Source organism: Fukomys damarensis, unplaced genomic scaffold, assembly GCF_012274545.1.
Source record: "Fukomys damarensis isolate Sample0158 unplaced genomic scaffold, DMR_v1.0_HiC HiC_scaffold_5, whole genome shotgun sequence".
In the NCBI taxonomy this organism is placed as follows: Eukaryota; Metazoa; Chordata; class Mammalia; order Rodentia; family Bathyergidae; genus Fukomys; species Fukomys damarensis.
The window spans coordinates 67,879,199-67,905,471 of record NW_022900917.1 but is presented as its reverse complement, the minus strand read 5'-3'; the positions used below and the strand labels follow the sequence as shown (position 1 = coordinate 67,905,471).

The 26,273-nt window shown below is 49.5% G+C and overlaps 1 protein-coding gene across 5 annotated transcripts in view; it reads right to left on the bottom strand.

The window, feature by feature from the left end:
* Positions 1-26,035, bottom strand: part of Fer1l6 (fer-1 like family member 6) — a 123,369-nt gene extending 97,334 nt beyond the window's left edge. For 4 of the 5 annotated variants that reach the window (XM_019205589.1, XM_010611239.3, XM_010611237.3 and 1 more), the window contains exons 1-8: positions 15,634-15,716; positions 10,384-10,504; positions 8,318-8,372; positions 8,100-8,231; positions 5,440-5,502; positions 2,345-2,423; positions 781-937; positions 14-200 (exon numbers count right to left, since the gene is read on the bottom strand). In XM_019205589.1, coding sequence (XP_019061134.1) covers positions 14-200; positions 781-937; positions 2,345-2,423; positions 5,440-5,502; positions 8,100-8,231; positions 8,318-8,372; positions 10,384-10,504; positions 15,634-15,709 — 870 coding nt within the window. In that variant the 5' untranslated portion in view covers positions 15,710-15,716. Of the gene's footprint in view, positions 1-13; positions 201-780; positions 938-2,344; positions 2,424-5,439; positions 5,503-8,099; positions 8,232-8,317; positions 8,373-10,383; positions 10,505-15,633; positions 15,717-25,903 lie in introns of those variants that run through there. The other variant, XM_010611236.3, reaches the window with a different exon arrangement.
* Positions 26,036-26,273: the final 238 nt, after the last annotated feature.

Below are 26,273 nucleotides of genomic sequence, written 5' to 3'. Positions count from 1 at the left end.
AATGGCCCCTCACCGTCTGACCAGCAAAGGAGACCTCCACAAAGGGATCCACCAGGTCCTTGCTGTCACCCACAAAGGCCTTGGTGACATTCGCCATGATGCTGGAGTTCATTTTGGGCAATCCTTCTGCTCTGTAGAGTCTCACATAAAACCTGGCCCAGGGCCTCTCTGATGGAAAACCTTGCGGGATCAGAAGGTTCCTCGGAGAGTAGAAAATTTAAAAAGTTAAAAGCTCTCTAACTTGGAAGACTGTCAACATAAAGGCACTTTGGAAGCAGAAAGACAGATCTGACAGCATGCAAGGAGACTGAGATTCACCGCCACCACGAGTTTTCTTGCTAGTGTAAGTGACAGTGAAGGGTATACATGGAGGGAGTGCACACCCATTCAGCCCTACAGTCACAGAGTAGACCCTGTCCCTCTCTCCATTCTAAAGAGATGCATTTATGACTCCCTGAGTCACACACCTGTAGTTGGAACTATAACTCATTCAAAGAGAAACCAACTCTGTTCACATAAAGCACAGAAGCTCAGGAATAGCTTATCTCCAATGAGCCATTACAGAGGAGACAGAAAGGTCTCATCTTGGAAACTGGCTTTCCGAAGGTGAGCCAGGCCTTCAAGGTGACACGCTCTGTTGCCTCTGGTAGTGTGGATCCAGGTGGCCAGGCTGTGACCCTGGCCGTCCTTCTGCACTCCTGAGGGCAAGGGTGGAAGGAGCAGAAGAGACACATAACTGGACAGAGCATTCTCCCAAACAGCCAGATAGACCCGTCTCACTTTTCTATTTGCTCCTCAGCATCAGAAGTTTTTGGGTTGGTCTTCAGGCTGTCACCTTTGCTGGTCACATGGATGTCACACTTCAAGTAGCCCTTGCTGCCAGTCCTTATGTCACTGGGGTCGGTGAGCAGTGCCCACTTGTCGCAGAACTGATGGCCTGGAAAGCACCTTGCCAGCTCGCATCCTTGGTGGCACCCTCGTGCCCTCCCAACCGCAAGGTCTCCCATACCCTCTTTCCCTCCTGCCCCAGGCAGAAGCTCTTCTTGGTCATTTCCATGCCCTGTGCTTTGCCCCACATCCCCTGCTGCCCTCCAAGCTCGTCACTTTCCCCAACCTAACAGAGACACTTGGGAAACCTTCAACCTAGTGAATCACCAGACAGAATCCTTGCCTTGACTGGTGAGGAGGACAGGAATGGAGTACAGAAGTCACAAAGGTGGTTCCAAGATCTTTTTGTTTGTCCTGTACCATGAGTAAAACCTCAGAATTTCTTACAAAATCTAAACTTCTACTATATCTACAAAAAACCCCCAGAAGGTTGGTCAGTACTGTGCTCCCGTTTCTGCATGACAACAAACGCCACAGGAACGGGGCGGCTGCTGCTGTTTCCCCAAGGACCATGACCTCCTGTCCCCTGCAGGAGTTGGAGCCCTTGTGGAAGAGAAGGAGACTGTCATGAGAAGCTGTGTGTCTGCTGCTGGCCCTGTGGTTCATCAGCTTCCAACCCTGCACAAGTTACCTACTGTCTGAATTTCTCTCTCCTATAAACCAGGAGTAGCAGTAATTATTATAGAAGCTCTGATATAAAGTGCCACCATTATTATTGTGTGTTAAGCGTTCTATGGCCCACCTTCTGTACATTTATTAACTTAATGTTCTAAAAACTCTGCAGGTGGTATTAACTTCTCCTCCTGAGGAAAATGAGGGACAGACAAGTTAAATCCACTGTCCTAAGCTGCACAGCTAGGCAGCAGCAGAGTGGAATTTGAATTCAGGGACTCTGATTCCAGAGCCTACATATATTTTTCCCTAGTAGTGGGGATTGAACCTGAGGCCTCCACACTGGGCTACATCCCCATTTCATTTGTTTTTTATTTTAAGTCAGTATTTCACTAAATGAGCAAACCGGGCTCAGCTTCCCAGAGCTCTGATTACTGGTGTCCGTCACCATGGCAGCACATATTCTTAACTTAAACATTCTATTGCTTCTCTTGGTCATGTCTCACTGCACTAAATTAGACAGAATTTGTGTGAGAAAAAAGAATCTATTCAGATTGGACATGTAATTCTGTCATTAAATTACACCACATCTGAGGACACAGAGACACTTGGGAAACCTTCAACCTAGTGAATCACCAGACAGAATCCTTGCCTTGACTGGTGAGGAGGACAGGAATGGAGTACAGAGGTGACAAAGGTGGTTCCAAGATCTTTTTGTTTGTCCCACTCTTCTTGGTATAATCAGTGTCATTGAATGAGTTGTGGAAAGGATAAGTGAATAAATGAGAGGAACTCTGGGTGCTGTAAACCAAAGAGTGAATGAAGGTGGGAGGCCCGTCCTTACCAGGTTGGTTATACACAGTTCCCAGGTCTACTTTGAAGGAGCCGATCAGAACGCTTCCTATCAGCTTGTGGTGGAAGACCTGACGGGAGATGGAGGGCAAGTCTGACATGGTTATCTCAGCCTGTGAAATGGGCGTTTCCAAAGAGGCTTCTCGGCCTTGCCCTTTGCCTGACTTTGACCCTCATCTGGAGACTGTGGAGCACAGTGGAATTTGGTCATCAAACCATAGGGCTGTGAGGAGCCTCCAGAAGCTTCTCAGGTACCTCATTCCTGTGACAAGCTTTCAGCCACTGAAGGTCACCTGACTCTTACCACTTGAGGGTTTTCTTTAACTAAAATGAACACCAGTACAGTCTGCCCTTCAATACCCACTGTGGCCTGCTGAAACTCTCCCTATCCTTCAAGCCTAGTCCCAAGCACCCGAGCAGCCTTCCCTCCCTGTTTCTCCCTAACTCCCCAAATACTTCTCTCCCAGCATTCTCAGAGAACCCACCACTGTGTGCCATGGGACGTTTGGTGATGTGCAACAGAAGAAGAGGGCTGGTCACCCTCCATACTTGGCCTGTTCAGATGTCAGCAGAGTGCCCAGCTTGGTTACAGCAGTAATTCTAATGTGAATTTTGCCACTATGAGGAAGTTCTAAAGGAAGAAGGCAGAGCTGGTGCCCATCAAGATGCCACATTGTATGAGAAACTGATAAAGAACCTGGAGTCATTTCATTCTAACTCAAAAGAGGAGCCTAGGGTGAGGGCTGTAGAGAAAGGATGCTGGTGATGCCAGTGTCCTAAACTTTGGAGGTTCTGCCATCCAAAAGAGGACAGGTTCTCCTGTGTGGCTCTGGAGGACCAGATGAAGATTTCAGCTCAGTATAGGGACAGTTTTTATATCATCAGAGCTTTCAGCAAGGGGATGGGATTTCCAGAGGTGGTGACCTCCCCATCACTAGAAATTATCATCCTGTCCCAAGGACCCTGTGTCGTGAGGGAGATGGAGAGGGATCCAGCTCTAGGTGGAGTTAGACCACACAGCCCCTGAACTTCCTTCTCACTATAAAACTGTAAGAGTTCCTTTTGTCCAGGGCAGTTTCCCACTATCTTCTGACTGGCATGTGGCCTTGTTCATGATTGGTGAAACATTACCTGAAGTAATAAATGACTGGAATGGTGGATGGATGGGAGGATTTTATAGCTTCTAAACATCTCCTCTTGGCAGAGGCAGAAAAAATAGTAAATTCAACTGACTCCAAGAAATTAGAGCCCTTCCCATTTCTTTTTCCACTCTCTCTCCCTTGCCCAAACTTTCCAACAGTGCCAGAGAACTGAGGGGAAGTAAGGTCAGCCTGGACAGCCTGTTTGGCTAGAGGAGCTATTTAAGGCCACACACAGAAAGCTCAGTCTGTAGCTTGCCGTGCTTGCAGTGGCCAATTCGACCAACAGTGATCTGCTCGCTTCTCAAGACAAGAGCCCTGTGGACAAGATGGTCTGCATCTTCAAATGGCACAGCCAGCTTTCTCCAGGCACCCAGCTCATGGGTGAGGGCCGGAACCCCGATTGTGTACCTCACGAGACTGTCAGGGGACGTCTAGGGGAAGATGGTCTTCGAGCCACCACATCACAGCCTTACTGTACCAGGAGCATCTGCTGTCAGCCCTCTCCCGCTCCTTCTCCCACTCTGAATTTGTTCCAGGAACACTGAATTTCAGTTCACAAACTAGCAGAAATGTTAAACACCCAACTCCCAAAGGAAGTATTCTTTTCAAAACCTTTTGTTTCCCTCTCAGAGAGTCATTTAGGGACACCAAAGTGTTGCCTTCTTCCAAGTTAGAGACACAGAGACATCTCTGACCCTCTAAATTCCTCATGTTCCACAAACAGTCATGACCTTGTCTAAAATCCAACATAGAAATCTAGCAATAACTGGGTGTGGTGACACACACTTGTAATCCCAGCACCCTAGAAGGCTGAGGCGAGAGGATCACAAGTCTGAGGCCAGCCTGGGCCACACACTGAGTTTGAGGCCAGTGAGATCCTGTCTCAAATAACAACAAAAACCTACAGAGCCATTCTTGCAAATAGGCAGTCACCTGAGTGATGAACAAAGTCCTGGGCAATATTCCAGGTCCCAAAATATCTTGTCATCCTGCCTGAAATTCAAACACTGAGAGTGTTTAGCTCTTAATGACTTTTCATTCCTCAAGAGTCACATTTTTCAAGGGCTCTGGGGAAAGATAATATCATAACCTCTGTAGGACCTGGGTTTTAGTGCAGGACTTTGTCAGTGTTCTACTGTGACCCAAAGGGACCTACTGTGTCTCTCTGGCATACTGAGTGGGTGACAAAGAAGGCAAGGAAGACAGGAAACTCCCAGTTGGGTCTTGTCATCCTCACAGTTCCCATGGGAGTTGGTGTGACTGCTGGGGAAAACATCCCTGGCTCTCTGTGCATGAAGCAGGGCTCTGTCAACCCCAGCTCTCTGGAAGACCATGCTCACCGCCCCCACCACTCCTGGGAGAGGCATCCATTCCTCAGCCTGGTGGGATAGATACCACCCAGTGCCCTTTGGTCTCCATCCCTTTGCTGAGTAGTGTGATGATCCCACTGATCTCCCTTCTCTGCCACTGGGCCCCAAGTGATGGCTTCGGCACAGGCACTTCCCTTCCAGTCATCACTAGTGGTGACACTGACATGTGTGGTTGTTTCCTAAGCCTTGTTCCTACTTCTCCCTTTGTCACCCACCAAGAGGGGAGCAGGTTGTGACTGATGACTGTTAGTGTGGCTTCCATCCACAGAGATTTTAAAATCAACTCTAAGTGGCAACCTATTAAGATGTCTTGTTTCACATTCCCACATTTGATTAGTAATAACTTTACTGCAGCTCATACGTGCTTCCCAGCAATATAGATCCTCTTGAGCTATTTCTCCGTCCCAAACGCCTCTCTGAACCCAAGTTCCAGCCTGTGGGTTTCAAACTCACCAACCCAGACTCACCTTCCTGAATGTATTCATCCCTAAGCAAGCTGAACTTTCCTAGAGTCTCCAGGGCCCAAGTCCCACCCACCTCTCCCACAACCACCATCACCACCCAGCTGTACGTACTGAGATTTTGATGATCTTGTCAAACAGATGCACTTGGGGCCCAATGAAGTCGAAGACAAAATACTGTAAAACAAAGTTCATTTTGGCCATCGACTCCAGCCTCACACTTAAGAACCCTGTTCTGAGAGTGAACTCAGAACTGCCTCGTTCTAAGCAACTGCTGCTCAGTCCTCAGTTGCACAAACATATCATTAGTCATTTAGCCACCACAGGTCATTTAGGTTGTTTTCAATTCTTTAATACAAAAAGGATGCCACCAGCCACATTCTTGGATAGGATATGTGTGAATATTCCTCTCAAATGGACAAGAGAAGTGGACTTGGTGGGTACTGATGGTTTAAATACAAATCTTTAATATCAAAGTATCTGTCCAAAGTGGCTAGCAAATTTTACAGTCCCACCAGCAACATAGGAGCTATTTCTCCATGCCCTTCCCAACCCTTCATATCACTAGTTGTTTTCTTTTTATTTTTCTTATAATAATAGATGAAAATGATATCTTAGTGTGGTATTATTTAGGAATTAAATTGGTTAAAATCTAACTTTTTCAAGTTTTCCAGTTTTAGACATCTCTGAAATTACCAAGGAGAAATAATACAAAGAAGTTATGGACAAGAGAGATTTTTAATAGTAAGAAAATGACTGAATTTCAGCATGAAAGAAATTATCTTCTTCAGATAAGAAAGGTAAAGACTAAAGAAGTTAAAAGGTGTTGCTTAGATCATATTGTTGGTTATTTTTGGACCTGAGACTAAAATGTATTTCTCATAGTTTTCATAAAAGAGGTTAGGCAGGTATAAGACATTCCATCTGACCTCTGAATCAAGTTCTGAAGGTGAGGTTGACGATTCTCAGCTGCAGAAAACCAGGGCGGGGTGGGATGGGGTTGGATGAGTGTCTTAGGGATGATGGGGTCTGGGGAGGCAGGACTGGGATGCTATTGTCCCTCAAATGCTTTCCTTTGTTTTGGGCTTCAGTGGTGGAGGAACAGCAAGATAGAGATGGACACAGCAGTAGGAAAAGACGGACTACTAATAGCTTTCTTTCCAAAGGCAAAACAGAAAAACCAAAATATGTCATCCTCATATACTATAATAAGGTCTTCAAAATGGTGGCCCTTAGATATCAATGAAAAGAGACGTTATATTCATTGTCTTCTGTTTAATAAGAAAATATATACGGCATTTTAGAAATTTTTATATGCAACATGGGTTCAAACTTTTTAAGAGTTTGCTGTTCAAATTATGCAGAAAATATACTTTGTAAAATTCCTCATTCTCTGGTAAGGCTGAATGTACAGGACATGGTGGCTTCCTTAGGGCTGGTAGATTGCTTTCAGTGGCTGCTGCTTCTGCTTCACGTGTTTCAGATTAAACCCCTCAGGCAGGTTTCTCAGACCTCTGAACCAGTATTCCCAGACTCTACCAACTAGTTCCTTCAAGAGTTGGTAACATTTTGGGCTTGAAAATTAGGTAAAAAGCTATGAGAAAGGTACTGAGTCCACCCTCCATGTTTTTACTTGATTTCCTCCTGGTTACACTTGGGCCCACTCTAATGTCATTTAGATCCAGGACTTGTATGCATAATTATAATAATTAATAAACCTTAGGGCTTTGGAGCTTTAAAGCATTTTCAGACACACTACCTCATATCACACCCTTAATAAAAAAATGCTTTAATGGTGGAGAGTGGAGCACAATGGAGAAAACTACTGACATTTTTGAGGCTCAGGGGTAGGAAGCACACAGAGAAAAGGAATTAACAGCTCAAATGGGACTTGGGTATTTTCTGTCAGCATCATTATCTATGTTTTCTCTGCTTTCCTTTTTAATTACCATTCCCATTAGGATAATAATTAACAGTTCATTGCATTTTTTGTAACTCATGGTGTCAAAGCACCTACAGGAAAACAGGCAGTCTTGTGTGCTGTCGGTTGGAGTGTAAATTGTTACCTACTTAGAAGGCAATTTGGTGATATAAAAAATATAAATGCACTGTACATACCTTGTGCCCTAATTTTTCTGGATACATATTATTATAAGGAGTAGCAAACAGCTGAAAACGTTAGCATCCATGCATGAGAAGACTGACTTAGCACAGTATGATGCATCAGAGCAGTGGAAAATTCTTCAGCCGTGAGGGGAGGGGTTGAAATACACATCTGCTAGGGACTTATCTCCAAGGCACTGCCTTATGAAAAATTACAAGGCCCAGATCAGTGTACACAGATTGCTACTATTTGGTATAAATGTACTTTTATTCCTGTGCATGCTTGGACTCTCTGGAAAATGCCCAAATGCCTGGGAGAACAGTTGCCTCCAGGACAAGGTCTAGGGGGTTAGGGGCCAAAGACCAGAGGGAAACAAAATGTTTCACTGTCATTTTATACTCTGTCACTTTTCGCCATATAACATTCTTATTTTAAAAAGAGATTTAGTATGTGTAACATTAGAAACTTCTCTCTTTGCCTCTCCTTCCCATTATTTTTGGTTGAAAACTGTTCGAAGCTGCATTTGTAAGGAGGTTCAGAGGATTTGCCATGAGCTTAGGGCAGGGCCTGGGAAGGGTGGCAGGGCACAGCTTTTTTATTTCACGAAGACGCCTCCAGGAAGCAGAGCGGGGAATGCTGGGGGACAGTGGTGGTGCTCTCCGTGCCTTACCTCATTGTAAAATGGGCTGTTGGTTCCTTCCTTCACTGTGCTTTGCTTCTTCTCGTCCCCGATTTCAATGGTCACAACTGGGTCTATGTTCTCACCCACCAGCTGGCGGGCCTCGATGACGGTTATGGAAATCTGCAACAGGAAGTGACACGAGCCACTCCGACTTTGCTGAGCACTGACTGGGGGCCGGGGCTGGGTGGGAAGAGCCCGTCACTTACTTGGTAGCTTTGGGATTTGACCTCCCCGTCATGGATCTTAGTTAGCAGTTTCGATCTATGAAAACAAGTTTAGTATATTTGTTTCCTCGAGTAAGAACAGGCTTTAGATCCACAAGCCATACAGTCTTTCTAGTGATTTCTTTTGTACTGAATCACATAGTCTCTCCACTACTCTGGAAGAGGAAGGTATGAGTGGACAAGCAACCTCTCTATGACTCAGTTTCCCTATCCTAAAAATGTAGTACATGAGGTGATTGCTAGAATTAAAAGATGCAATGCATATAATTTAACCTACTGCCTAGAAAGAATAAATATTAGCAGGTTTTAGGAGTAAGACTGCCTATATTATATGATTTTATAGAACCAGAACCTGCGATGCCTCAGAAAGTCAAAGGAAAACTGGGTCAAAATAAGGATTTCCCCATCTCTACCTAATCCTAGACACAAGATTGCTTCTTCATTTCTAGTAGATATAATAATTCTAAGTTTTGTGATTGCTTTTGAAAGAATTGGGAAAGGAGAAAATTGAAAGGAATGACCATGATGTCCTCCTCAGGGACTTCATGTTCTGGGGACCTCTATCTGGACCATCACAGGTAATGGAAACCGATGTGCAGCCCCTGGGCACTTGGTGATTGGATGACAACAGAGAGATGAAGGGTCCTTGTCATCCCAGGAGCAGAGGGTAGAAAAAGAACTGAGCTTGAGTTCCTGTTAAATTTTGTTCTCTTCGCTTCTGACAACCCCATCTTGCATTTGACTTTATCCCATTTCTGCTAAATGTAGTGAGTCCAGTAAGGGAATAGAGTATGCCTGTAAACATCTCCAGACTTTGGAGTCAGACTGCTCTGAGTTAGAATATTTGCTCTTCCCGATTTGAGACTTTGGCTTTGATTTCCTTACATGAAAGTAGACATAATAATTTATAGCCCATAGGATTGCTCTGAGGTCCAAAGGAGACAATGTATATAAGAAAAAATAGCTATCATTTAGTATGTTCATGAATAAAATATAGATTCATACCAATTACTCATTATGTGAAGCCTACTGTTAGGGCTAGTGAGGAGAAATCAAAGATGAGTAAGTCATCAGCTTGGCCTTCAGAGCTAGCAAGACAAATAAGGCAAGAACTGGTATAAAACATGCCACTGAGGAAAAAATACGTGATAGAAGAGCTAAAGAGAAGAAACTCCTAAGGGCTCTGGAAACAAGAGTCCACTGCGTCTGAATTGAGCATCAACGAGTGGGCAGAATTTCAACTGCTGGAGAATGCTCCCACCAAAGAGAAAGAGAAAGACTGCTACCCCTTATTTCTCTCTGTCCTGCCTTCCTCCCTCAGTTCTGTCAGTCTGGAAAAATAAAAGACAAGGGATGCCTCGAAAGGTCTCAAAGAACAATGGAAGTCCCAGGTCAGAGGCTGAGGTTGTAGCGAGTATATACACACAAACGGCATGTGCACTACTCTAGTAACACCTCTGGGTGGAAAAAGAAGAAAAGCGCATGATGAAGGAAGAGACTGACGTAAATATGGCAGAGTGAAAGCCCTGATAGCCCCAGTTATTGGCTTCTTTATACACAAGCTCGTTTGCTCTGTGCCTTGCAGTCTCCTCCCACTATGACACAGCCCGACCTTGTAGCTTGCATTTGGCCAATCAGTACAGCACAAGTGACTTCTCCAGCTCCAACCCGACTCCTCAAGGGACCCTGTGCACCTCCACTCTCTGTGAATGCTGCCCTTGCCTCCATTGGGTCTAACCTGCTGGGAGGTCTGATGCCATCTGATGGAGTGCGCTGTGTTCCCACTGAAGTGACACTAGCCCAACTTACTGCCAGCCTACACAGAACTAAAATCAGCACAGCAAAAATGCCCACAGACTCACGAGTGGTGCCTCTGACAACTATCCCAGGCCAGCAAAACGACACACCCAACCCAAAGGCTCAAGAGCAATATGGATGCCCAGGATATCAATCCACAGGCTGGGGGTTATTTTTCACACTTCACACAGGAGTGCCTGACTCACAGGAGGTGCTCAGTAAGGGTACTGACCACTACATCAACAACACACCTTCTCTCCAGAGGGGCTGACAGGGCAGGAGCGATGGGCACATCATCACGAAGCAGATCTCCTTCTGACCCCTCCTGGTGAGAAAGTCCTTCCTGTGAAGCTTCTGTTTCACTTTGACCATCTGGAGGAACAGACAAGGAAAGCAAGGTAGTTGAGACACGGTAGCTATCAGGCCTCTAAGCTGTCCAGCACCACACCACACTCCACAGGGCCACAGGGGACCAGGAGTCACTCTCTGCCACCATGAAGTTTAACAGCTTACTGGCAGAAAAGCCAGACATGTTTTAAAATTTTTCTTAGAATAAAATACATCTTTTGTCAGTTTCAAAAAAAGAGTAGATCTGTAAGGATGGCTATAGGAAAGGAAAACCGTGTGATTAATCTCAAGCTCTGCACACAGTGGGGTCACGCACAGTGGGGACCAGGGGCCATGAAGTTTCTGTGAGCTGCATCAGCCCAGCTCAGTGTGCATAAAGAAGGCTGGAAAGCTGCTGGATTACCCTGCATAAAGTCAGTCCTGCGTCTGCCAGCCATTCTGAGCAGCAAAACTCCAGCCTCTGAAACAACGGAGAGGCCTAATCCCCCAGGTCTATACATGCTGGTTTGTGTGGAACAAAAGGTCTCTGCAGATGTGGTTAAACTAGGGATTCTGAGATGAGGCCCTCACCCTGGATTATCAGGTGGGCTGAACTGCAGTCACATCTACCCTGACAAGGAGGGGCCGAGGGAGATTTTACCCAAAACAAACAGTAGCAATATGACCCTGGGGCAGAGGCAAGACTGATGCTGCCACAAACCAGGGAACGCCACAGACCACCAGTTAAGGTTTGGATCTTGAATGTCCCTCAGAGGCCGCGTGCTGAGGGCTTGGTTGCCCACAGTGATTTAGAGAGGAGAAACTTTGGAAGGTAAGGAAGGCCTGGTGAAAGGAAGTCGGAATACTGGGGTGGATCTTGAAGGCGATATTGGGGCCCCAGCCCCTGCTTCTTTTCTGCCTTGCCTCCTGGCTACCACGAGGTGAATGGGTTCACCCTGCCATAATATTCTTCCTCCCCACAGGACCCAAAGCAAGCAGCCATGGACTGACACTTGTGAGGCTGTGAGCCCAAATGCGTCTCTCCTCCACGGAAGCTGTTTATTGTAGGTGTTGGTCACCAGGATACAATGCTGAAAGCAGTGGGGCTCTTGATTTTGACGTAGTGGTGCTGATTTTGGCATCTGGACTTCACAACTGTGAAAAAGTAAATCTGTTGTTTTAAGTTATCAAGCTTCAATTATTCAAGCCATCTACCCTCAGGAGGGCAGGTTTTGTGGGAAGCTCTAGGAAACAAGAATACAAGCACTTTAAAAGCTCAACTGATTGGATGGCATGCTATTCTTTAGATCCTTTCCCGCCTACCCATGGATGAGGGAACTCATCTAGAAAGCTGCCTGATGCTGAGATTCTTTGAATTTCCCAGGTGATACTAATTTTGAGCTGTTTGAGCACTGCTTCTCAGCAGATTTTTGGCAGAAACAAGAGTGGCCGGGCCTCCCTAGCACACAAGAGACTGCGTGGCACAGCCCAAAGAACTTAACCCAAAAGATTTGGGTTCAAATCTCAGCCCTTTCACTTTCAACTTGTATGATTTTGCCAAGTTATTCCCCTCAGTTCTGTTTTTTTTTTTTTAATTTGTGAAATAATGCAGAGTTAATTCCGTCTATACCACAGAGTTGTCAGGAAAATCAAACAAAATGCAAAAAGCCCCACACAGTACCTGCCAGATAAGCATGTAGTGGATTCTGAAGATTATAGACTTCACATCACACAGAATCAGTTCACATTATTTTTCCTTCCTTGTAAAGTGAAAGCATTGTGGTTTTGAATTTTATAAAGCAACACAGTCCTTTTATAAATGTAGTTTTATATTGAAACTCAGAATAAAGTAAAAATCCACTTGTGCCAATCTATTCTATGCACCATGGGGTGGAATGGAGGCAGGAAACCGCCACCCCTCTCTCTCCAGACACCCCAGAAACCACTTCTTGTAATCCCTGGACTCCCTGGAACAACTATAAACACATGGATCAAGTAATTTCTGAGATACTTCTCAGCTTCAGCATATTTTTATTCCAGTTTCAATCAGTCAACCATGCCAACCAGCCCTGACCAGAAGTCAGATGGGACAAGGCTGCCTGGAGCACAGAGGTCATATATACAGGCTGACTTCAGAGTCACTCAGCAGCTATAGAAAGGCTGGGTGGAGGGGTGGAGCCTGCTTTCCCTGCTCTCTTGGCCAGGAAACTAAAGTCCAGACCCGTACTACACGGAGACCAGAAGGAATCTAGTAGCTGTCTGCATTCCTAGAAGCAGCAGGATAAAATAAAGTCCCCCCTACTTGAGTACCAGGCCCTTGGGGATAAGGATCTATGTCACAGACTCAAGTTTCCAGGGAAGACTATTAGATGCCTGGCACATGCTAGGAGCTGTGCTGGGTTAGATCCTCAAGACACAGCAGGGATTTACATTCTGAGGGTGAGAGGCCCCAGGTAGAAAAGTTGTCAGCTGCTACTTCATCGTCACTCATTGGATTACTATGCTTTCTCCAGTCTGCTCCCAAGAATGCAGGGTACTCATGTCACTTCCTTTCTTAAGTGCCTCAGTGGCACTTAAAAGCCCTTCTTAGCAGACAACCTGAAGTCCATGAGTGACTAATGCCCTGCTGCCTCTGTCTTTGCCCCACTCCTGTCTCCACACTCCTTCTCCCCTGCACTGCTCCAAGCTCCACAGCCCTTTCCCAGCTCCTAGCCTAACCTGCTCACCTTGTTTGGCATTTGTCTTCACTGGCACCCCTGCACCTGACCCCACCAAGTCTCTGTTTCAATGAGCTGGGAGTCAGGAGAGACTCCCCAGCAAGCTCCACTCCAGCCCATTGTCTGTGTTTATAGCATTTTCTCCACTTGTAATGTGGGTCCCAAGTCAAAGTCCCAGCAACCAGCAGATGGCACAGCCACAAAAGGACAGTTTGAAGGCTTTTTCCAAAGCTGTGGGTGTAGGAAAACCACAGAAGCTCACGCAGTTATGTGGGGCTACCAGCAGCCCCAGACAGCCAAGCTGGCCCGCTCAGAGGCTGCCAAATGGGGTGGGGGAGAGACTGAACATAGAAGGAATGGAAGCAAGCTTGAGTCAGGTCCTGAGTTGGATCCCAAGAGGGATCCCGTTTGAGGGCACAGCCATCTGGGCCCATACTCCCTGTCCCCTCCCCTAGGCTCTCCTGAAGATCCAACTGGAAGCTCAGGCACCTGGTCCTGCTTCCTCAGAGGCCAGTCTCCTGGCACACAGAACAGGGTAAAGCTCAGGGCACACGCCAGGCCGTCAAAGAGAAGAGCCCTGCCCAGGGCTGTCCTGCCTCAGACTACACAGTGTCCAGCAGTTACATCAGAGCCCGGCCCGGGGCCCACACCGCAGACATCCCTGAACAAGCTGAACAGACCAGCTGAACAAGCAAACGAGTGGATAAGCAGCAAAGGAGTCAGCAACTGCTTGTGGGGTGACTATGGGATGGGTGGCTTGGAGAGCCGAGAATCTTAAGGGTGGGAGACATATACACAGACAGTAGGGCCAGGGACTTGGAGAAGTCTCAACTTCCCTGGTGAGCTGAGAAGGAAATCCTAGGGTCTTTGTCTGGTCAGGTGTGTGAGCCTCCTACAGGGCGGCCCCCCAGCAGGGTGAAGCTGTTTACTTTCCAGGAGGGGCCTGAGCCCTCTCTGCCCTGTTTGCTTTTGGGGCTGTGGATTGGAATTAGAATGAGCTGAGGGAGCCAGCTCCTCTGTGCCTACGGCCGCTGGCTACTGAATTCTCCCCTGAAGGGCTCCTGGCTGGGTGCCACACAATGGGGCAGGAGTGCGCAGGCTGCAGGCCAGACTGACCCAACTTGTGACCCAGCTTCTGAGCTGACTGTTGTGCAGCTGGGGAAAGGCGCTGGGCCTCCCCGAGTCAGTACTGCAAAGCAGGCACCATAGAATCTCCCGTTCCACCCAGGAGCCGTGCCAGGTAACAAGCAGCAGAGACTTACTAAATACGTCCCAGAGATACCATTTTCCATAAAGTCTCTGAGGAAAGAGCTATTCAACACAATTACAAGGATGACAGGAAAGCCCTCAGAACCTTTCCATCCCTCCCTCCTGTCACCATCACCACTGCCTAGACGAGTACTTCTGCTGAGCTTTATAACCCTAACCATCTTAGAAGCCACACTCCTCCCTGCCAGCTCTGGAGATGGGCAGGCCTCCTCATCATCTCAGAGTGCATGCGTGAGTTACCACATGCTTCTCACAAGGGACAGGAGTGGGGTCAGGTAGGGCTGAACTCACTGGGCCGCCACAGCCAAGGACGGACAGACATGAGGCTCTACCAGCGCGGTTGACCATTTTGGTCTAGGAATGGCCCAGCAAGCCAGCCCTGACCTGGTTATTGTCAGGGCCACTAGGCAGAGGACTCTAAAGGCCACACAGACCTGTCCACGTGGCTCTAGCACTGTGGCAGCCCTGGCACCATCCACTCTGGCACTCCAAGCCTCGCTCTTCTGAAGAGGGAAGTAGCCTAGCTAAGGGCAGAATACCTGGCCACCTGGGTTTACAGCCCCTGCCCTGTTGCCGCCTCTGCCTCCCAACCTCTGGGGCCAGCCTCCTGAGCAGGCAGGCGGTGCAGACAGGGCTCGTGCTCAGAAGGACCCTGCTGCATGTCACCGTCTTCAAATTCTTAATTTCTCAACAACAGCTCTGCATTTTCACTGCTCCCTGGGCTTCGCCTGTTCTGTGCCCAGGCTTCTTTGCAACCTTTACTGTGCCTGCTCGCTGTTGGCAGCTCTAAACTGGTTTGTCAGGATGAGTCCAGCACTGACTACCAGGCTGTGGGGGCACAGGCCATAAGGCCCTGTCGCCGCGGCTCACAGTGGTGATGACCCTTGTGGTTGTGTTCCATGTTTCCTGTGCTCTTTCCCACAGCGTGAGACCTGAAACCCACACATGCTCATTTGGCAGAGGGAGAGCAGACACCAGAACCATCCCAGGTGCAGAGCACATCAGAACAGAAGCCAATCTCGACTCCATCCCTGCCTCTCCAGGGGCCCCTTCCATGGTCCAGCAAGTGACGGGTCACTTGGTGATGACCAGGGCCAGGAGACTTCTCCGCATACCTGGTGGGCAGCGAGCTGGGGCCCCACAAGGACCTCAGTTCCCAGAGCAGCCGCCACCTCCCCACCTCCTCACCTCTCGCAGCCTTATTGGCCAGGATCAGCCCCTTCTCTGCTTTATTCTTTTTCTTCTTCAGCTTCAGTCCAAACATCCCCTTTCTGAAAAGACGACAAAAAATACCTGAACTAAACAACACAGTAATGGAGATGGAGGTGTGCAGAGCATTGGGAGAAAGCCACTTCCAGGCCAGCAGCCTGCTTGTGCAACTCCACGTTGCAGCAGCAAAAGCAGCAATTTCACTGCCAGCTGCTGGGCACTGCCCATCTCTCTGGCTCACCCAGGCTTCTGTGTGGGGCAGCAGAAGGCTAACACTCAGGGAAGAGGCCTGGCCCAGGGAGCCCAGGGGCTGCGTCTGAGGCCACACAGCTCCCGGGCTTCAGAGCGCCTGCCAGAGCCCAGGTCCACCTCTCTTGGGGTCCCCCTTACCCCAGCACACAGCCTGCCTGCTCAGAGCCCAGCTCTCCACCCACTTCCGGGGTCAGCAGGCTCTGGCCCAGCCAGGCACCTCCAAACCTCCGCTGTCATGCCCCTCCGGTGAACCATGACAGACAGAAGATCCCTGATGCCCCCACCCCAGAGAGCCTCTTCCTGGTGCCCAGGGACTGAATGCACATAGCCTGGGGGAGCGTGGATCAGGGCAAAGGTGGCGTGGGACAGAAGGCAGTGGGGTGGAGTTGGGGCCGGGGTGTACACTGGAGAGAGCTGTGAGCCTGCGCCCATCCCAGCACCGTTCTCACACCTGAGCCGGGCCCCTCCCCTCCAAGTTCAGTCCTCACACGTGGAATGAAGCAGTGAGCTGCTAACTTCCCACAGTCTGGAACACACGGGCTGCTTGGTTGTTATTACTCTAAAGGCCAAGATTAGGACCCAAAATGGAATGCAGCAGGAGACAGATGTCCACTTGATGCGGCTGCTTATTTATGTACTCATTCATTTCTTCTGTGTCTGCTTCGATCTAAAAGTGGACTTAAGGAGCTCTCCACATCAGCACTGCCATGGACCCCGCTGGAAGAGGGAGGTCCCTGTCTCTGGAGGCCAGCAGAGGGCTGCAGGCCACTGCCAAAGGGCACTGCCGAAGAGATGGGCATGAAGAGGGGGCACTGATTTGGGGCTTCGGTGGCCCTTGGAGATCCTGCTATGCAGAAGGCTGGAAAGAACTCCAGAAGCAGCCAGACCTAGGAGCTCTCATCACCTCTCTCTCTCTGCTCACTCGCTCTCCTCAAATGCACGATGGAGACAGTAACGGAGTACCTACTCTACAAGACTGTCATGGGAGCAAAATGAGATAAAGGGAGCAAAGCACCCGGATGGTGTCTGGCATACAGAAAGTACAAAGTAAGTCCCTTGGCGGAGGAAACAACTTTCTCTGACTTGCCGTCATCTTAAGTTCATCAGGAGTCTGCAGAACATTCACAAGGGGGCCTTCCCCTTCCTGGTATTTCTAAGAGAGAACTTCTAAGAATAGCTGCTGCATCCTGTCTTCAGAGTACTTCCAGACAGCGGACTCAGGGCCAGCACCACCCACACTCTGAGCTGGTACGCATGTCCTTGGGGCTCACTGCCATGACCAGTTCATGCAGACAGAGCCCAGTGCTCTAGAAACTGGGCCAGTGGGTTCTACAGACTGAAGGCTGAGTTACTTCCACCTACAAATGGGAAGTTGCTGCTAGTTAGTGACAATACCTACCAGAGGGGGTAGTGTCATGATCCGTTACGGGCTACACGCCACCTGGGCTGCCTCGGCATTCTGGGTCTTCCCACAGAGATGCCAGTGTCTAAGGCATGTGGTGGCGGAGGACACCATCGTGGGTGGGGAGAGGGAGGAAGCCCCCCTCACACAGATGGGCACTTTTTCCTTTCTGGAATCTGGAGCTCTTGACCCTGCTGCCCTTACTTTCTCCTAAGGAAGTTCTTTGCTTTGGTTTGTTTCGGTTTTTAAAACACTGATGTCTTGAATGACCTTTGAAATTTTTAGTTGATCTAGGGCGGAGCCAGGGTTGGGAATTACCTGCTTTGGCACAGCTTAGACCCAGACAGAATAAGCTAAGGAAACATTTCAGGGATGCCTGAGAGTTTACACCCTTCCTGGGTGGACTGATGTTAGTTTCACAAATACAGATGTGTCTGCCTGGAAATGAGTCAGGCATCCAGGGCGTGCCCACTGTGATATGGCTCCTAGACGAAAGCTGCTTTCTCCTTCACAGGCCCAAGACGTCTAGCCGTAGAGAGGAGCCTGCCAGCCCTGAGTGACCGTGCCACTGGCGACTAGAGAGGTGCAAAGCAAATCAGTGAGGCAAACTCAGCTCGGGGGCTGTGAGAATCTGGAATTCAGAATCTGGGGCTGAGTACTTCTGTAGATGATCATCTTGTTTCCCCATGTGATACAAGGATATTTCTTATCCAGTTCACAGGGTGACTTCAAAATAGGAAACAACATTTGTAAAGTGTAAAGCGTGCTCCAGACTATTTCAATATGGACGCCAAAGAAATGCAGGTTTTAATTTCAATTATGTGCCTGGAGCATCATTTTACACACCTGATCTCCAGACCCCACCGCATAACACAGGTGGGTGTTATTGACCTTTCTTATGAATGAGGGTGTTGGGGGTTCCAGCTAACATACTGGGGTCGACCTCAAATCAGCAAGACTTACCTGGCCAGGCTCCCACAGCTGCCATCACACCTACCCTCTCTAGCTCACTGAGAATTCCCACACGGAAACCCAAAATGAATGAGACTTTTTGTCCCGCCAAGGCCACCCCAAGATAAGCCAAGAGACACGCAGGCACACCCATACCAATCTGGTCTCCTTGCGGTGAAAGCTACCAAACAAAAGCATCGACCAAGATGTGGTGAGACCTGCCTCAGCCCACCTGTCTAAGGCAGCATAGCTGTGTGTTGAACCACAGGGCTGCACTGCCCTGGTCAGAAGCCCAGCACCTGGAAATGGGTCTCAGTTACTTCCTAAGTGGGGCTGGCCATGGGCCTTCTCTGCGCCCCAGGCTCTTCTCTCCTGCTTCGGGAAGTGGTTAGGTAACCCTGCTCATCCTCCCTGGGTGTCATACTGGTGCTCTCACTGAGACTCGGGCCGAACTGTTGCAAAAGCTCCACAGAGAGCTGACCTCATGTCACATCTACAGCTCAAAGCCAGAAGTGGTGTGTGGCGTGATTTCCCAGTGGCGGCACCAGGCTCCTCTTCTGGAATCAGCTTTTCTACCTTTGGGGCAGAATAGAAGTAGCTCAGGCCAAACAGCCAAGCACTGAGTTAATGGAGTGAGATTTCTTGCTTCACTTTGTCACACAACTGATGTACACAGGTAGAGTTTCAAAACTTCCCTCCAAGGCCAGGCAGCTCTCTCCCACAGAGCCCAAAACCATGGCCAACAGGGACCAAGGCACAAGAGTTTGTGACACTCCCAAGTTGCAAACCCCTGTGGCTAAGTATCAGTGCCAAGGAGCTGCCCTCTCAAAGAACGGTATACTGTTAAAGGAAGTTTAAAATGTAATTAAAGAGAACGATGAAATGTGTGGCATTTGGGACCACTGTGGATGTACTCCGCAGGCTGTGTGCTATAGCCACTTCCATGCCTTACCACTCCACCCTGGCATAGCCCACAGACCTGCTTCCTGCTCTGTAGGTGCAGGATATGCCCAACCTAGGAGGAGCAGAGTCCTCGGGTTTGAGAGAAAATGACCAGTCCTCTAAGGGGCCAAAAAGGAGCCCAGCCTGCTGATGGCCTGATGGGCTGCGTCCCTCTCAGACAGCAGGAACAGTTTGCCCTGGCCTGCTGCGACCTGAATTTCCACCTTGCTGTTGGGAGACGAATGTCTGCCAGGCCCTGAGTTTTATACTGCGGCCCGCTGGCCCTCGTCATGAAAGTCCAGCATCCCATCTCGACAGTCACTATGAACATTGCTGTTCCATCTGCAGTCATCCCGGTCTGGGAAATGCACTTCCGAGGATGCTCATTAATTCTGACCCCTCTGATTTCTGTGAACCAAGGAAGACTCAGGAATGACTTGGAGCCAGGCCCTGTGAAGCCCAGCCAGGTTAAGCTAGCCTCATGGACTGTCAGAGATGGCTGCCAACGCTCAAGGGAAGGTGGCAGATGGCGGTATCATGGGTCCACCCACCCTGTGCACAGGACAGCAGTGCTCATCACCAGGGGCCAGGGAGCCTTTCTCAGCCAGGGCACAGCCTCCGTCCTCCCCTTAGCAGGGCATTAGCGTCACACCAGTGACGGGCTGTTCAGAATAGGAGGCCAGTGGAATCAGTCTTGGCATGTGAGGTCAGTGACCAGTACTGCCCAGCCCAGAGTGTTTGCCCACTGGGCTCTGAAGCACAGGTGTTTTCTCCCTCCTGTTCCTTCCTCTTTATGTCCAGATTGATCTGACCCCTGCCCTCGCTCTCATGTTTCAGTGCAAATACTTCAAACTCGCAGCCTCGCAGCTTCCTATTTCTTTACCCTAACCCTCCTTCCTCCCCAATACTCCTTATATAACTTTTTGGGAAATGAAGAGGGGGACTCCATTGGCACATTCCTCCCCTGGGACGTGTTCAAATCTGGGGTCCCCCCTCGTGGGGCCTTTCCCATTTGGGGCCCAGCTGCCCATGGAAATTGTATTATGTTCCTCTGGAAGTGAACCACTGAGGCTGGGCCACTGGGTCCCTGTGGTGCAGAGGGAAGCGTGTGAAACTCTGTGCGGACTGCAGTCTGGCTTCCTCTTGAATGTGGAGGTCAGTTCTCCATCCCTAGTTGATGCCCAGGACCATTTCTCACTGGGTTTGGGACAAACGGGTGAAATAGAAGGGTACAGTTACAATCTCAGGAAGCTGATGCCTGACTTAGATTTGTTACAAGTGAAAATGGTTCAGCTTCATTAGGTAAAGAGGGGGATCTACGCAGTTCCTTCTGGTGCTCACTTTTGTGGACAATGAAGGCAGAAGCATCATTCTCCATTATTAGATGCTGAGCGTGTGAAGGCAGTGACCCTGCCCAATGTGTGCCTTCACCTCGGTATTCAGCAATGCCCCGCCTGACACAGACGTCGGACTGTGGATAGATGGGAGGTCGTATGGAACATACACATGAAAAGCGCCGCAATCATCCACTGGGAGTTTGTTTTTTCTATTTAAAAATGTATCATATAAGACAGAAGAGTTAAAATTGTTCCAAGATGGAGAGCCCAGGCAGAAGTGCCAGTGGCTGAGCCTTGTCACAGTACCTACCCTGGAGGTGCGAGCAAGAGAGAATGATTCACTCTGGGGCCTGGCAAACCACTGGCAGCCAGGCAGGGTGCGTCACTCTACCTGCCCCAACCCAGCCTCCATCTGTATCTTCAGCACCCTTTTCTTGTGTGTCCTTTTTCTTTCTCTTTATCATACCTCAATATTTTTTACTGGTTGGTTATTTTTCTACCACCAGTTCTTATGGCCACTACTGAGGTAGGGCCTGGTTCACAGATACAATTTCAGCAGGCTCCTTAGTTTAGAGACCCTTACAGTAAAGCTGGGAATGCAGACATCCACATGGCCACAGCACAACTGGAGAAGTGCCATGGAGAAGATCCCTCATCTCACTAAGTACCAAAGTGCTTTTGGGGCTGGAGGCAGAATGACTCACGTGGGCCTAGAAGGGGTCAAGGAAAGCATTTGGAGGTGGTGACAGCTGGGCTGGGTTATAGACAAGGGGAAGATGCAGGACGTGGACAAGCGGTGGTAGACAGGGCCGACATGGCTGGGCACTGCTGTGTCAGACTCCCTCCCATGCTGCCGTGAGTGTGCGACCACAGTGACCTTGAAAGGAGGCAATATCAGCTCCATGTCACAGAGGAGAGACCACACATGAAGAGCTTGGGCCATGTGCTCAAAGCCATGGTAAATGGTGGATGTGGGCAGAGTGCTGACAAAGCCAGCCAGCCCCGCAGAGAGCTGCACAGACCACCCTCTGAACCACAGGAGGAGGGAGTGGTCACAGAGACCCCTTCACTCTGCTGGTTCTGTGCCAGCTCCGCTTGGGTCCCTTGCACTCACTGCACACATCAGACCAGTGCCTCATGCTGCCTGCGCATCTCCAAGCCTCGAACGGAAGTCATCTGAAAGCCTTCCGCATTATCAACCATCTACAACCAGCATCTCAAGCCCTCTTCCCCACATCCATAACACAGGACTTCCATAGGAACTTTTCCAGAGTTAAATAGCCCCAAACCCTGCTGAGAGACTCAAAGCCGGGTCAGAGAGCATAACCCCCCTGGCTGCAGGATGCAGCCTGGTACCCCATACCACGGTCAGTTTCCTTCACATCAGTCTGGTTCCAAGAAAGATGATAACTACATGTCAAAAGCCGTGACTGCAAAGTCACAGCATCTCAGAGCTAGAAAGTTCCTTACAAGTCCCAACCTGTGTGTCCCCATTAAGTTCCAACCCACTATAATTCTTAGATATCTCTTGGGATGAGGGGTTCACTACCTTTTAAATTGCCTGACTATTCTGACCCCTGTTTTTCCAGAGTATACAGAGATCCAAGTGTAACTTAGGTGGGATGCGCTGATGCTTTAGTTGCTACCTGAAGTTGTAAGAAGATAAAATTGAGGAGGTTTCTTCTGTACCATGCCCAGCTACCATGGCCACCAGGCTGACCGTGGGCAGTAGAGGGGCAGCCAGTGTTGGAGCAGCAGCCAGCGGGCCTGACAGGGCTTGGAAAACCTCAGGGTTGGTGAATTCCAGGGGCTCCCAGCCCTGATCCCGGAGGCTTCTGCCCTCAGTGCCCTGCTTGGGCAGGATGTCCACACTGGCCTTCAGTGGTGTTGCTCTCTCCTACCATGGCCAACTCTGAAATGGAAGTAAAGGGACCTCTCTCCATGTTCCAGTGAGTTTTAATGGAAAACGAAAATCCTCTGCCTCTGCTGCCCAGCAGAAACAGTGAAAGGAAGGACAGAAGAGGTCCAGCCCAAGGAGGTAGACAGGGAGCAGATCACACCAGGGGAGGACTTGGATTCATCTTGAGAACAACAGGGGGTCATTACCAGGTTTTAACTGGGGTATTTCATGGGGCCACTGCCTCTTCCATTGGATCTCTCTCCACTCAGCAGAGCCACCCGCAGTCACGCCTTGGACCATTCCTCTGTCCTCCCAGCTGGGCACTCAGCCAGGTAAAGCACTGCTGAACTGCCAGTTATAGCTCCCAGGGGCTTCTCACCCAGCAGGGCCTGGCAGGGCGGCTGCCCCAGATCTTCTCCCAGGGTGGGCCACTTGACCAGCCCCATTAGCACCGGAGCTACACAATGAGAGGGTCTCAGGGAAGAGGCTCTTTCTACATGCTACCCAGACTCTGTCTCCACCTGCCCATGGGCACATGACCTCAGATCTCAGAAGCTGGCTGGAAAGGAAGAGGCAAGAAGGAAGAAGGAAGGTGCCCTGGCAGAAAAAGAGGGACCTCTTTGAGGCCGTGTTAGAAATATTTTGTCCCCAGCTGACGTTCACTGGCTGGCAAGGAAACAAACCCCAATGCTGCAGGAGGTGAAGGGGTCATCATAATAGATGTCTAGGGCCCAACAGCAAGACTAGGTGGTGGTGGGGAGGCTGGGCAGGTCCAGCACAGGCTGAGACTAGAACCCCTGCTGGACTGTGGCCTCCTTCTATAGTGGCTACACACACCAGTACACATGAGGTGCTAGAGGCTTACAAAGCCCTGGGGTCATCTCCACCCTCTTTTAATGAGGACCCCCTTTTAACAGAGAGACAGAGCCAGATCTGTGTGTGCTAATGGCCTGATCCTGTCACTGCCTAGTATTTGGAAACAAAAGTGCTCCACTTGCTTCTAGGGAGATTTAAGAACAGGAAAGCACACATTCACAGAGATAAGCTGAGCATTATTCTTCAGCTGGCTTAAGCAATTGCTTTGACTAGTAAGAGACAAGATTGTTTATTTGTACCCTAAGCCGGTCACTAGCTTGTACATTGCTTATGAATGCATCTCTTCCCCAGTAGCAAGGTCGGGGAGTTACTTTAGAGCTTGGCATATAACAAGCGTTTGCTATGGCTTGACTGTGTCCCCAAAAGCTCATGGGCTGGAAACCTGGTCCCCAAATTCATGTGAGGCCTTTGGAGATAAATAGGATTAGAGCCACCAGGAGAGGGGGCCCCTCATGGCATCGGTGGGTTTAGAAGAAGAGGAAAAGAGATGGGGCCAGCATCCGGCTCGGTCTCACTATGTGATGCCCTTTGCCGTGTGTGATGCAGCAAGGAGCCCCTCAGATGCCAAATAGATGCTGGCAGCATCTCTTGCATTCCCCAGCCTCCAAAATTATGAGCCAAATAAGCATGTATTCTTCCAACTTACCTGGTCCCACGTATTTTGTTATGGAAACAGAAAACAGATGAAGCACTGAAGAGGTATTTGTTTAATCAAATGAATAAAACCCTGGACAGCCAGCCCCTGTTTCACAGCCTCTAATGATGAAGAGCCTGCCTCCTCACAACACAACGGTCGGGGGCCCCACGCACCCCAAAACATGCCAGGAGGAGGAAATGAGGCTTTTAATTAGTTCCTCCAGGACCAAACCGCTCAAAGTAAATCACAACATGACTATGTCACTTTGGTCAGGAAGAGATGAACTGATTAAGTCTGCATCTACTACAGACAGAATGATTACAGAGAAGAGTCTGAGCTAAGGTCAATAGAACCCTTCCAGATATTTGTCCTGGGACAGACTGTAGATCTCAAGCCCAAGAGTCCTCCGTGCACTCAGGAGTGGGAGGGAGAGAAGAACCAAGCAGGTGGCCTGGTGTGGCCATCATGCCTCACCCTGGGGGAATCTATTTTTGTCTATTTTATATATTGAGAAGTTTAAGCACTATTTGAATAAACAAGTTTTTATATTGAAAAAAACATGAATGAAGATTCACCTGTTCTTTCAACAGGTGATAAAACTGAGGCCCAGAAAAAAGGAGATGTTCACCGCCAGGGATCTGTTCATCTGAAGCCTGGGGCTTCTGGCGTCCACCTGTGCTGCACCCACCCAGCAGGATGCAACCGTGGCAAGCACCTCTGCTCCAGACCAGCTGCAAATGCACCCAGCTCCTGCTCACACCAGGAAAAGGTACAGGTGTTAAAACAAAAGCAGCTCAATGTAGAAAATGAACAGCGACGGTTTCTCAAATAGGACCTGCAGAGGATCTACCCTCCTCAACCTGTCTGAGCTTCTTAATGTCTCCTGCAGCCAGGAAGAGGAAAGGTCCATCTCACTCAAGCTGATTAGATGGCACAAAACTGAGTAGTGCCGTCGGATGACCCTTGAGTCCACTAGCTTCTACAATGGAATGAGGGACTCAGAGCAGTCATATACAGCAGCCAGTCATTCCAGAAATGCTCTCAGAAGGAAAAGCATCCCTGCCAGAGGCTCACTGTTGTCCTGCGCAGAAGGAAATAAGCCTGAGAGCTTGTCTGTCAGCTTCTTGGTTGGCACAGACCCTCCACAGGCCTCAGGCTTTGCAGGGCCCCCTGTCCCGAGTGAGCCTTTGGTGAGGGACTCAGGGTCCGAGAAACAGAGAGGCCTCTCACACCTTCCTGCCCGCCTGCCCTCAGCCCAGTGCTAGCAAAGTCTGTGCATGGGCTCTTCTTAAATTACTTTTTCAGAAACTGGGGTATGAGCCCTTCGGAGAGGAGAAGGAAGCTATCACAGTCCTCGCTGACCTCTCTAAGAGCAGTTGTCCCTGGGATTTCAGCCTCCGCTCAGGGCCGAAGGAAGTGAGTCCCAGCCAGGCAGGTCCCAGGCCTGTCTTTCCCAGCTGAGCCTGGGTGCCTTCCACTTGATCCTCCCAGCAACCTTCAGAGCAAGGTATTCAGGCTTTCTCTGAGGCAAGGAAATTGAGGCCCAAAAGGTGAGGAAGGTGCCTAAGGGCTTGCAGTCCCAGCAGCAGAGCTACCACAACCCATGCTGTTGCCTCTGCTCTGGGCAGCCTCCAAGTATGAAGCACAGCCACCACTGTAACACCTTCTCAGCACCAGACACCATGCAGTCCTCACTTACCTGACTCAGAACGCCTGCCTCAGAGAGGTCCAGGGACTAGCCTATGCCTCACAGCTATCAGCTAAGTCTCCACACCGCACACGTCCTCACCCTCAACAGCCCAGGTCTCTCAGGACCAGGAAGGAGCAGTGCCAGCAGGGAATCCAGCAGCTGGGCTGCAGCAGAGCCATGGCAGAGCAGTAGTGAGAACAGCAAAGGCCTCTCTTTGACCACAGGCTCCTGGCCTGGACCCAGAGGGCTCACAGGCACTCACCAGCTTCTGGGACCCAGCAGCCCAGCCCGGCAGGTGGGCGGCAGCCAATTCTTGTCTGGGGAGGAGGAAAATGTCCCTGGGAACCCAGCAGCCAGCTCCAGGATCAGACACTGGGCCGTGCCTCCTATTGGGCAGGTCATCACCCCGGAAGTCCCTTCCTGTGCGCAGGTGCCTGGCTGCGCCCTATCTCTGTTTGGAAACTAGTGCCCTGTTCTCGGGCTTTGCTGCCAGAAACCAGGACTCCGATCAGCAAACACAGAAGCTCAGAGCAGGGCCTGAGAGGAGCAGCTGCCACCGGTCCTGTCCCAAGCTAGGTAAGGACAGGTCGATCGAGACCAAAAGACCCCAGCTCTAGATGTGCAGAAGCCCA